Source organism: Drosophila takahashii, chromosome 2L, assembly GCF_030179915.1.
Source record: "Drosophila takahashii strain IR98-3 E-12201 chromosome 2L, DtakHiC1v2, whole genome shotgun sequence".
NCBI lineage: Eukaryota > Metazoa > Arthropoda > Insecta > Diptera > Drosophilidae > Drosophila > Drosophila takahashii.
This window is the reverse complement of record NC_091678.1, coordinates 9,327,341-9,339,601: the sequence shown is the minus strand read 5'-3', so window position 1 is coordinate 9,339,601 and position 12,261 is coordinate 9,327,341. Positions and strand designations below refer to the sequence as shown.

The window sequence follows — 12,261 nt, the reverse complement described above, 5'->3', positions numbered from 1 at the left end:
GTCGAGGCGGAAATTCCTTGCGTCTTTTTTTTCACTCATTAATATTCATTTTTAGTAAATCTTAGGATTTACATAAATGTAAATGTAAATTTAAAATACGGAAGTAAAAGTGTGTTTATGTACTACAAACATAGGGATGTCATCGATGTTGATTTAAGCATTTTTAGTATAAGTCAATCTTGGCTAGCTTTTGAGAACGAAATACTGAAATCAACATCCATGAGCACGGTTTTTTTCTCGGTGAACCCAAATCACTATGACCGGAGCTCTGAGTCAAAGAAGTTCGCAAAGAATCCATTTCTACATTTGGTTGGAGGCCAAAGTGGACTTCAAGTGAGGTTCAACACCAGGCAAAATGAGGGACTCAAAAAATTAGCAATAAATAATTAATCCATCCAACATTTTATCGAAATGTTTGTTTGCCAATCTGCTGGGTGTCAGCAATTAAAAATTGATAGGTTTATTGTGGCATTAATTGATATTGAACGTGAGTGGCATATCAAAGTGCCTTGTTTCAATTAGGGCTGATTGATGGCTGACCTGTGCATTTCAAAGTACACTTCTTGAATGTAAACCACAATATACTTGTAGTAATGCTATCACTTAATTACACCGGTGTGATTATGTACGGAATCTGGAATGTATATAAGGCCTAAAAAATAGACCAAAGTACTGTTATTATACATTCAAATTTTTTAATATTTATTATTTTGTTTTATTATTAACTTACCATTTTCCATGTTCATGCTCATATAAATTTGCTTTTTAATATGTATTTTTGCTTGTTTCTTGAATATTATATCAAGGCGAAGGATTAACGTGGGAAAAGTCGAGGAATCAGGTCATGTATGTGTGCTCAGTTTTAATTAGTCAGTCAATATGCTAGCCATAGCCGTATGTGAGTGGTTAAAGCCAATCCTTGCTCATGTCCAGTCAACTGTCGCCTTGTGTGCATTTGCCTTTATCTTTCCCTCACCTCTCCCATGGTCAAGCCTTATCAGGGCGTTAAATCCATTTTACATGCTTCATGAAACAAATTGTGCCGCACACGGCATTAATAAATTACATGGAATAATTTTGATTGTGTGTCTGCCTGTGTGTCATTAAGAATTCTCATTGAATTTACATTTTGCAAGCCAATCTTTATGATATAGGTATGTATGCTATTGTTGGAATTAAATGGATTTCGGGCTTCGTAGTATGATGGATCAAATTAAAGTTAATTGAGTATTACTACTAAATTTATTATAATAATTAAAAAAAATAATCTTTATAAAAATATACTTTAAATTATATAATAAAGTTTTAGAAATTTAAATTACAAATTGTATTAATTGCATTCTATGGAAATACAAGAAACATTGAGGCACCTTTTTAAATAATTTTGAAAAACTGTTTTTATTTTAAGTAATATTTTAATTTGAATTAATTTTTACGTTTCAAAACTCCCGCTTTAAATTTTTTTAAGATTAATCGAGCAAATATAATTGGTAAGAGAACTCAGAGATCAAAACGTAAATCAATTAATTCACATAAGCCCGCAATTAAACTTTGTATAAGTTTTCCCATAAATCCTCTTTTCTTTTTCACTTCCACCTTTTTCATAAATATTTACATATTTAAATGCAAAATTAGACAATGCGACCCGGAAACTTAAGAAAAAAAACTAATGCCCTAAGCGAGCGCCATTCAGTTGATTGGCCCGAAACACCAACAACCATGGCGAGGACGACACCCAAGATATTACAAACAAAATGCAAAAAGACAGCAAACAACGTTGCAAAAAGTTAACCCAGCAGAAACGGCAACAGCAAATAAAAGAAGTACACAAAAGTGAGGGAGAAAGAAGGAACTTTATGCTAATTTCACTTTTCTTGAACGGAGGCATAACCCAATTTTTCTCTCTGGTTGTCTCCGTTTTTTCCCTATTTTCTTCCAGACCCGCCAGATAAATGGCGTCAGGAGCTGAGAAGAAAGTGTGTAACTTGAGGTGCGGGCGAAGGCTGAAATGATAATTTCCCACATTGAAGGCCACGCAAAGATGACTCCGAGGATCCGAGTCGAACGTGACCCAAGAAACGAAAGTGATGGCTCCAGGGATGCAATCAAATTTGAAATGTAAACTTCAGTTTTCTTTCTAAGATAGGAATGTTTTGCAAAGATTTGGCTGGCACAAATATCTTTAAATGTCATATGACCAAATTTAAATAGCAATTCGGTATTCAAAAACTATTTTAGCCATATTTAAAATAATAAGTAATAATATTTACTTTTTTTTAAGTAGCTAATGAATATTTTGCATCCATTTAAAGTAGTAGGTCAAATATATTGCTGAGCAGATGTTTGGGTCAGAGCACGAAAAAAGCAAAATGAATAACCAATTAGATGCAACGAAAGGAGCTGTGCTTAGTAGCGGTAAGCAAACAAATACAGCTAATTAACATTTCTGCTGCTTTTTGAAAAGTCATCAGTCAGTCTTTTAGAGCCTATTCAAATGACCTTTGTCTTCAAAGGTCCATTATCAAACCTGACGACAGGCCAAACACAGGACGACTGTTCCGTCCAATTGCAGTTGAATACGAAAACCCACAGGACTCGGTTTCTTTTCACATGCGCAAATAAGATTCGCTTATGAAACATGCAACATGCTTCTGCAACTTTGCTGCGATTGCTCCCCTTTAGGTTTGAGTGAAAAATAGGAAGCACTCAAGAACACGTTGCGTGGGTGCGGTGAAAATAGAGAAAGAATTTCCCCTTACAATACAAAGGTTGCTGGCAACTTTTGTTGCTTCCAACACAAATTTTACTTGCATTTTACATTTACTTTACCCAAAGTTGCTACGTTACGTTACGACAACTTACAGAAGAAAGACTTTCCCTCCAAATGTTGCTTGCAACACAATGTTGCTGCGTTTCGTTACGACAATTTAATTTAATAAGGGCCGTTTTCTCGTCCGCCTGTTTAATTTAATGTTGGGTTAAAGATCTTTAAATCTACCAAACGGACGAGAAAACGGCCCTAATTATTATAAAATGTATATTTAATAGTTTATTCGACTATTATTATATTATATTATAGTTTTATATTATATTATAGTATTTCCGAATAGTAGTATTATCGATTGAGATGGCAATGAGATGGTCTTGCCCGTGGTGTTTCAGATGCCAGTGGACGGGAAATAGCATAAATAGGGAGTGGGTTTTGAAATTGCAGAGAACGGGAAGCCAAGAAACATATAGTTTTTTTAACCCGGCTTTACCGGGTGAAAGGATACCCACCTCCATATAATTACAAAAGCGCCCCCTGCAGGTTCATCGATGGACTCTTGGATCCACCTGTTGGCAATTTCACATTGGTGGCTCCTCCTAGCGTCATTACTCAGTTACTCCACCTAACGGTAAACGAGTTCTAGGTGGCTCCCAATAGCGGTATATTTAGTGTAGGATTCTGTGGTTTCTACTATTGCGGAAATACAGCCCATGACACTAGAGTTTGGAAGGTTGGGCCACATCGATAGCTAATATCGACTTTATCTAAATTTTAAATAGTGAGTACGACTTGAACATCTATAGTAATTTACTTTTTTCTTGCGACTTTTAACTTATAAGTTCTAAGTAAACAAATATAACGACGAGAGATTGTACCTATCGAAGATGGAAGCCCAGATGGTAATGGCCTTCTTCTATACCCACCCTACCTGTAAAGCCTCATCAGACTCTACCCTTAAACAACCGCTGCGCTACATTCTATTAGGGGCCCTTAAAAGATAACAATTGATTCATATTAAACTTCATCTTTAATTCACCAAATACGATAATGGGGTTCATTCTTAATACTAATAATACTAAAACTAAGTCCTTAAGACTAAACGTTATCTACGTTAAGCGACTCTCTATTTGGTTGTCTTGGTATTTACGATAAGGACGATAAAGAAAAGAAGATATTTACTTTACGTTAAATTGTAGTTGATTACATTATGTTATCGATATACGATATTCTTATTTCATCCGAGGCTCTGAGGCCGATTACTTTACGTTAATCAAAGGCAAACGATTCTTATTTAATTCTCTTATATATGACAACGATTATAAGATTGTAGATAGGTAAATATATATATCAAGAGTGTGTGGGCTTAGACAAGAATGAATATATAGTTAAATGTTTTGGCGGCTATGCCGTACTTACGAACTCTCCAACGAAGTCAGCAGGCCTGATGACGATCGATGTGTGCTGTAGAACTTTGAAACGTTTATGTAATGGTTATATATGTCAATCTATATCATAAGCACACACGAAATAATGTTGCTAAATAGGAATCGTAAAGTAAATTAGAGTCTTATCTTAAATGTGTTGGAAATAGAGAAAACTAAACTACTTTTACTTAATGCGATACAAAGAACAAGTTGGCAGCCCCGGCCAACGTGAACTGGATCCACAATTGGAACTGAAATTCCAATTGGGTTGAGACTTCGTGTTTGCCCATGCTTGCGCGGATTTTGATGAATCGGCGCCAGTGAGATTCGTCCGAATTTCGTCCGACTGGATCCGGCCTCTCGATTTTGGTGCAGTTTTTGCACGATGAAAACCTCACGCGGGCTTGGTAAGGTGGAAACGGCGTTATAAACTAGGTCCGAGATGACGAACAGTATGGGAGTCCAGGCGTGGAATGGAGAAAAGATCCACTTCACGCGGTGTGCGCCTTTACAGAGATCCTTTATGTAGATTCAGGCGTGGCGATGATAAATACGGCCCAGGCGTAGGCTCTTATGATTTCTGTGTTTTGGCGAATTCCAGTCATAAAACGACAATATTTCGGAGAAATTAACTCACCAACAAGAATAGGAACAATAATATGCACAGATTAGCAGGGAATTCACTCGCGGATGATTGGATGCGATCGAATTAAGTAATTTTTACGGAGCGAACGAACTGGTCATGAGAGACGCTGATATAAAAGAGGCGGAAATCATGGCTTCTACAGTGGACGTAGTATGCATGAAATTCCAAAATCCCTAAGTATAGTATTTTCGGGTATTTTGGTGTGAGGATCGGATCCTTGCTAATAGCAGGGTTGCATTTGGGGTGAATGACTTAGCTGGAATGTCTTAGCTAATACTTAGGCAAAAATATACTGACTCTCACAAAACAAAGTGGGATATTTATATTTAATCAAAAAACACTCATGACATATGTGAAAAAAATTTTATCCATTATCCTTATTTTTTAAGTCTTGGTAAAGCGCACTGTTGTGTGATGAATCCCATTTGCAAAGTCGATATCAACAGACCAGACTGCCAGAAATGGATGGTCGAAGTGTATGCCAAATGTCGGGATCTCTTCAGTACGCAATCATTTCCATCGTGGTGGCTTAACGATACCCCTGCTGTATATAAGGATGTAAGGGCCATGACCGCCGAAGATTGCCATCGGCTGAAACGGGAATTGGCCAGGGAAGTGGCCGAAGAGGATGAGGAGATGAATAATATTGGTCTGGGAAGAATGGTGGGACTCTTTCTGGCCATCGGTGCAATCTTTATTCTGTTCATTCTTCTTTGTGGAATGAAGCGTCAAAGCACAAGATCGGCTGAGGTCGAAACCGCAAAGGTCGAGCCCCAAGAAGATCCAGCCACTTTACGCCCCATGAAAAAGAGAAATAAGTCAGCCAACTGCAAAAGCTGGATGCGCAGGAGCTGTCGCCGCTTTTTCCTTCACAACGAATCCCAAATAAGAGAGTCGAAATACAAAGCTGAGAGGGAGGTAGCTATCCATAACGAACGCACCCAGCGAAAGATTGTGGTGTGGACAAAAGCCGGGGAGCGGGATGCCCAAAAGAAAAGGGAAAAGCTTCAAAGACGTCTAGAAAAGGCCTCAAGAAAATAATGTATAATATATATCATCAGTTTAATATATTTTGTAATAACCTTTTAATAATTTATTTTATTGTTTAACTAGAAATCGAACTTTATTTTCATAAAATTTTGAGGCAAAAAAAAATTTTTTTAAAATATATATTTTGGTCTATACAAGAATTTGTATAAAAACAAAAGGAAAATATTAAAAACATGGCATACCCCAAATTAAAAAGGAATGTGTCCAAAAATTTAAAGAAATATTAAAGTTTTACCCAATCCAATTTGGTTTTATTAGCTTTATGGTTTATTTTACTCAGATCACAATTAATATTGCTGTCTTAGAATTAATGTGTTGCGCAACAACACTTCAAATGATACAAGCAGCAAGGCCTCTTACAAAATTGACTTATATTATTAAAAATTCTAGTGAAGTACTTGAAAAACATGTTGCACATAACAAACTCCTTGGGAAATAAATGATAAAAATTGGTCTCTTACAAAACGATTAACATTTTCCACTAAAAGTGTGCGTACTAAAAATTGATTCCGATTCCAGAACTTTTTTATACATATAAAAAACGTTTTTAAGGCAAAAGTTGTAAGTCACGTTCTTGATTGCATACAGCGCCTAGTTTAATGTTATTTTGTATACATATAGTTGTAAATAAGTTTATTTATTTTATAGCCATCGAAAAGCAGCGATGATGAAATGTATTAAAAATGTCTTTTTGCTTGGACCTGGTACCAAAATCAGTTGCTCTTTAAGCTATACATATATCAAGTAATTACTTTTGTTTTGTGTAAATCTTTAAAAATTTATCCGTCAAGCGAGTGCTCGATATTCAGTAGTTTGTTCCATTTAGTATTTAGGTATACGTAAGGCTCACTCGAAGTACGATTAATCTGTGGCGAGATCAATGAATGCATAATGTGCGAGTGTGTGCAGGTGTATAATAGATATACATCTATATAAAAAAAACTAACTTAAACTAAAATAATTAACTATTTATAACAAACATGCAACTGATAACTATGTATGCCATTCGCTCAGTTGACTTTACAAGTATCTAATCTGCTCTCGTTTAAAGCAACTTCGTTGTGCAAAACATTTCGATAATATGATAACATTTGAAGATGACTTTCAGCGAGTTAAGGCTGCTTGGTCCAAGTTTCCTATATACAGTCGCTGGCCGGCGAATCTATGTGAGTTTCTTGGCCCATTTCAGGTCATCATCGCGGGGCTTGAGACCTGTAAAATGCTCGATAATAATCTCGAATGTTGACCAGAATCTATTGGGAAAGAATAGCCATTAGAACCATATTTTAATTACTGATATCTATTATATTAGTTCAAACCTGATGCGTTCCAGGGGCCAATTTAGCCAGCCGGTGGTGATGCAAAAGTACGTCTCATGCGGTGCCACATGATGGATGCGGTGGTGCTTGCGTGGCAGGATAATGTGACAGCTCTGGAGTAACAGGACCCACCTGGGCAATCCCCAGTAGGTATGCGACCATTTGTGTATCTAAAATAATTTTAATTAAATTCCTTTTTACTTTAATGATTAATAATGATTATCCCCACCTGATTGGTCATGGCCACGAAAATGGAGCAAAGGAACACGTAGGCTATCCAGCCGAAATGCTGCTGAATCTCACTCGGCGTCCTGATGTAGAAGTAGTGAGCCAAATAGCCAAGGATCGGTATGCCAACCATAAAATTGTCGCCGTTTGTCTCAATGAAATCGTGACGCGTTATCGAAGTGGGATCCAGATGATGCTCTCGAAAAGGTCGCAGGAAGTTCTGAAAAGTACATATATTTTATAGTCATAAAACGATTAGATAGTTATTTAGTTGGTGTATTTCTCACCTTTCCAATCATGGGTAAATCCACGGATCCCCATGTATCTGCCGCCCAGTGGACCAAACCAGAGGCAAAGTCGGCCGTTATTATGCCACATAAAGCAGATAGAAAAGCCACACTTATCCGTTCCAAACGCAAGTGCCTGACAATTAAGGCCAGGTTGATAATCATGAGGCCAATGCAAGTGTAGACGCAAATGATTTCCTGGGCACGCTTGCCTGTTAAAAAAGATAAGAAGGTTGGATAAAATAAATCAAGTATTTAATACTTGGGATATAAATCGAATTAAATACTATTAAACTATCTTGAGGTTTATTTATAACTTGAACTAGTCTTATTCATTAAAATGAAGTCAAAGTGACGGGACTAACAATTATAATGAATTTTAAATATTTTAAAGTAAAGTAATTTAAATTTACATAAGAATTTTTAAAGCTAGTGAAGATATACAGTCCTCGATATATATTTATAGCATGATCTAGTCGTATTCATTAAAATGAAGTCAAAAGAATGACTTTTAAGTAATTTAAAGTAAAGTAATTTAAATACGACTTTTTAAAGCAAGTAAAGATATGCGGTAAGATATAATATAAAAGAAAAGAGTCTTAAAGTCCTCGAGGTCGATATCTTTCTTGACTATTATAAAATACCTACTGTAACTCTATTCGTATCCGGTAATAACCTGTTTTAATGGGTTATTCCATGGGAACAGCTCACCTGGACTGTACAAAGAGGCTAGTTCCTGGGCGCCCTTATTCTGGGGTCCCCAGCGCGGAGAAGTCGAAGTTATTGTGGCGGCACCAGGCGATGATGTGGCTACGGCACATGAGGTGACCTTCAGTTCATCCGGCTGGGCCGATTCCTGGTCATCTGTGGCGGCGGGCGCTGAGTTGCCATTGGGGTCATCCTCGTACATGGAGTTGGCCAGAATATCTTTATCGCTCTTGGCCGTCATGGTCTGCGAAGGGGAGAATCAAAAAAGAAAGGAGTCACAAAACTACCGAGTCGATCGAAATAAACAACTTGAAGGCCTTGATGACGGCTCCTGACTGATTGACAATGCAATGCCTGAATTCAATGTCAGGCCAACCGATTCGATTCGATTGCCTGTGAACAGGGGCATCTGGATCAATTGGTCGCCTCTACATAATTAACGATTGCGCGGACAACCAGGTGGGTGTACATTTTTGAAAAAGATATACTATAAATGTATATATTTAAATGGTTTATTTATTTGTGAAAAATAAGAACGAAGGGCAGACCGTCGCGCTGCTCCAACCAATGACCTCTGGCCAGGGATCCCAGCATGTTGCGGCGTTGATGTCATTACCTCCAGCTGCACCGACTTCCCATTCCCTCAAAGCCCAAACGACGGGTCACGCAATATTTTGGACTTACGACCGGTCTGTGGGGACCACCAGAAGCTAACTCTACCGAATGAGTTGAGTTGTCAGTGGCGGAGGCGCGGTCTAGAGGTGCCTTAATTAGGCAAATTGGTATTTAAATTGTTGTGAACGCTATCTATCCTCTTTTGGGGTAGGTTTGAAAAACGCGATGGGTCAAAGGATTATATTTTTAGCGGCTTATTTGTTTCTTTGTTATTCGGTTCTTTACTGCAATGGTGATAAATGAGCTTTAACACGAAATGTGGGCGGAAAAGTAGTATAACAAAACGAAGACTCTTTTGGGCTTAGAATAGGTACCGAATAATGTTATTCAAAGTAAACAACTATGAAACTTGCACCTTGGATTTTACACCTCAAGATATACAAACTTATCTCAGAGGGCTGCAATTTTGATAAGAACTATCAAGGACAGTCTAGATAATCCATAAAGAAACGTACTATAAGGGTAATAAAGGCACAAGACCCATAAAGATTATCAACTATTCAACTATTCACCTAGGTAATTTTACCTCCTCGATTTCAATGGAAATAACCATTTCCTTGATTACAACTGATTTCTTATCAATTAAGGATACTAGCATACTGTATAGAAACCCAAAAAACCAAGCAATTACATTAATTAGTCCATTAGGAATCGGAAATATTACACAAATGAACTGTTCCAATGTTCTACAGGCCATCTGTCATTTGAAGAACTAATGGTGAAAGCACATTAATCAAAACTGGCAACTACCTATTGATAAAGCACCGCCGAAACACGCGTGGGCATACATTCATATATTCACTAATGTTACCAAACCCAGGAGTCTCGAAGGACACGACAACAGGACCCATAATCTGACGGTTGAGTTCCAAAACGCCCCCGCTGGCAAACGCAAACATTTCCGGGTGACGTGCACCGGGCAGGATAAACAAAAGACGGACGGAATGAACACCAGTAGAGCGCTGATTCAAATTTCAAAAATAAATGCGAACTGGTGGAGTTGTGGGTGCAAATGGGGCTATTCCGGGTGGCTAGTGGGCGGTGGGCGGTGGGGAGTAGTAAACCGAGAAACCCAAATGAATGTGAGAATGCCGACAACTAAATTCTTTGGCGCCGACTTCAATGACGCCCACGCCTGTTCTGGATACCCTGTAATTGGGGCGTATATTCATCATTTTTCGGCCAAACTATTCATCGTCATTAAATTAGTTCTACCGAAAACTAAACTCTTACTCTAACGGTAGTAACTAGTGTTGACAATCGGTTAATAAAATAAAAAATTAAATAAACTTAAAAAAATCAAATTATTAATATACATCTTGAAAAAATTAAACACCTTAGGTACGCCTTAAGTTAATAATAATAATCATAATTAAAATGATATTTCTTCCAAAATTCTAACCTGCTACAGAGAAAGTATACCAAAATAATTTTTTTGAAAGAATCGCGTTTTAGGGTCTGCGAATTAGCTTGAAAGTTTATCAACCATACGCACTGTTGCCTTAATGTAAAATTTTTTTAATCTAGGTGGCGTAGATTTCAACAATTCGTTGATGCTTTGCTCTTCCTGATTTTATTTAATTTTCCCATTTAACTAACAAGACTAGTAATTGAAGCACGATTTTTATCGACCTGTTCGAACTGTTATACGTGTCGTATGCGTAATTTTTAAGAAAACATTAAAGAGTAAGGTCTAAATGCCGAAAACAAAATTTTAGTTTTCACATACATTTTTTTCCCACTTTAATCTACCATGTGAAGGGGTGAGAATTCGATTTCATTTTTGGACCGCCCTATTGAGCGTGCTTTAACGAATCGTAGCATACTTTTCAGCTCTATGGTGAGCGGTTTAAAACCGCTAGAATCTAGAGTCTAGAATAAAGCTAATTAAAAATTACAAAACTTGAAAATACAGAGAACTCTGAACTTCGAGTTGCCCAACGGGCTAATTATTTGTTTGTTTGCTCGCGAAGGGCATAAAAAAGGGCGCACAGCCAACAGGTACTAATTTGGCACAACGTAACCACGATTTTCGTGGTGGCGCCGCAGGAAAATAACAATTTATTACACGAAATGCGCGAAAGACACTCCAAAATGGGAAAGTTGGTTTCGTTTTCCAAAAGGCAGGGAGGAGTAAGGGGTACGAAAAGAGGTCCACCCCTTTTCGTGTTTTTTTTTTGTTTTTTTCGGGTGACAAAACCGACAGCTTTTGTTCGGCTGCCAACTGCGCTCTCATTTTGAAATATTTGTAGTTGGCATAGCGGTATTAATAGCCCCGTTTATTTGTTGTGGCGACTTTTTGCAATTGATAAGAAAATTTCAATGCGGCTCTATTTTTAAAGGCAAGCGAAAACCGTTCTCGCCGAGTAGCGATTGACTCACCTTTTTGCAGGTGTTATTATTGTTATTCTCGGTTCTCCAGAGTTTTGCGGGCCTATTTCTTGAGGCAATTAAACCCAAATGACCGTCTGCCAAGTATTGATTAGAACCAAAAAACTTGTGCATGCACGCAAGGGATTGTTTAGCATTTACTAACTTTGAATTACAGCGAACCTGGGCGTCGGCGTCCCCTGTTTTTTGTTTGCTTTTATAGTGGCATCCAAAGGTAAATAAATGCCGTGCTTCTTTTTTTTGTATGCACGTGATTTAAGGCTGCCCCACCGTACACACACACACACGCACACCGCGCACTCTCGCACACACACACACACGCGCTCGCACGAGCTGCAGTAAGAGTACCGCTACTTTGCACCAGTAAATTCCGAAAGAAACTAAACTAACGGCAAAAACGAATCGTACGGCGCAGCCATTTTCATTCATGCCCCCGAAGTCGCATGAGTGTGGGTGTGGGTGTGAGTGTGTGCTGTGTGTGTGTTGCTGTCGGGCTTTACCGTTACGTTGCGGGGCTTTGCGGCCATGTTGCACTACTCACGTTTTATTTATCCAATTTTATAGCTCCAATCCTTTTTTCGGTGCTAAAAATATTAAAATTTTGACAGTTAATAGAGTGCAAATGCTGATCCAAAGGAATTAAATTAAAAACCGCTAACCAGAAGATTCGATAGCTTCGGGTTCCAAACTAAAATATAATCAAGGGGTAAAAGGGTATTCAATTAACTATAAATGAATTAATTAAATTAATAAAAAAATTTTA

The 12,261-nt window shown here is 37.7% G+C and overlaps 2 protein-coding genes across 3 annotated transcripts; one reads left to right on the top strand and one right to left on the bottom strand.

Moving 5' to 3' along the window:
- Window positions 1-5,155: 5,155 nt before the first annotated feature.
- On the top strand, window positions 5,156-6,070 carry LOC108055385 (uncharacterized). Its single transcript, XM_044394932.2, has one exon. It carries the CDS (start codon window positions 5,255-5,257, stop codon window positions 5,879-5,881), a length of 627 nt encoding a protein of 208 aa, XP_044250867.2. The 5' UTR covers window positions 5,156-5,254; the 3' UTR covers window positions 5,882-6,070.
- Window positions 6,071-6,113: 43 nt separating this feature from the next.
- Kua (Plasmanylethanolamine desaturase Kua) lies at window positions 6,114-12,184 on the bottom strand. Of its 2 annotated transcripts, none has more exons than XM_017138857.3 (6): window positions 12,040-12,184; window positions 8,436-8,676; window positions 7,725-7,936; window positions 7,439-7,657; window positions 7,210-7,379; window positions 6,114-7,143 (listed from the first exon to the last, which is right to left on the bottom strand). In XM_017138857.3, exons 2-6 carry the CDS (start codon window positions 8,671-8,673, stop codon window positions 7,053-7,055), a joined length of 930 nt encoding a protein of 309 aa, XP_016994346.2. In that variant the 5' UTR covers window positions 8,674-8,676; window positions 12,040-12,184; the 3' UTR covers window positions 6,114-7,052. The 2 variants fall into 2 exon arrangements, with proteins under 2 accessions (XP_016994346.2, XP_016994343.2); XM_017138854.3 differs by lacking the exon at window positions 12,040-12,184 and adding an exon at window positions 11,490-11,868.
- Between the last annotated feature and the right edge of the window lie 77 nt (window positions 12,185-12,261).

Excerpts from the sequence above, each read along its gene's own strand:
- LOC108055385 (XM_044394932.2), top strand. The coding sequence starts at position 5,255 with ATGAATCCCATTTGCAAAGTCGATATCAACAGACCAGACTGCCAGAAA.
- Kua (XM_017138854.3), bottom strand. The coding sequence starts at position 11,612 with ATGCACAAGTTTTTTGGTTCTAATCAATACTTGGCAGACGGTCATTTG. Across the intron at positions 7,380-7,438 it reads TCGTGGCCATGACCAATCAG|ATACACAAATGGTCGCATAC; the intron begins GTGGGGATAATC and ends AAATTATTTTAG. Across the intron at positions 7,144-7,209 it reads TGGCCCCTGGAACGCATCAG|ATTCTGGTCAACATTCGAGA; the intron begins GTTTGAACTAAT and ends CTTTCCCAATAG.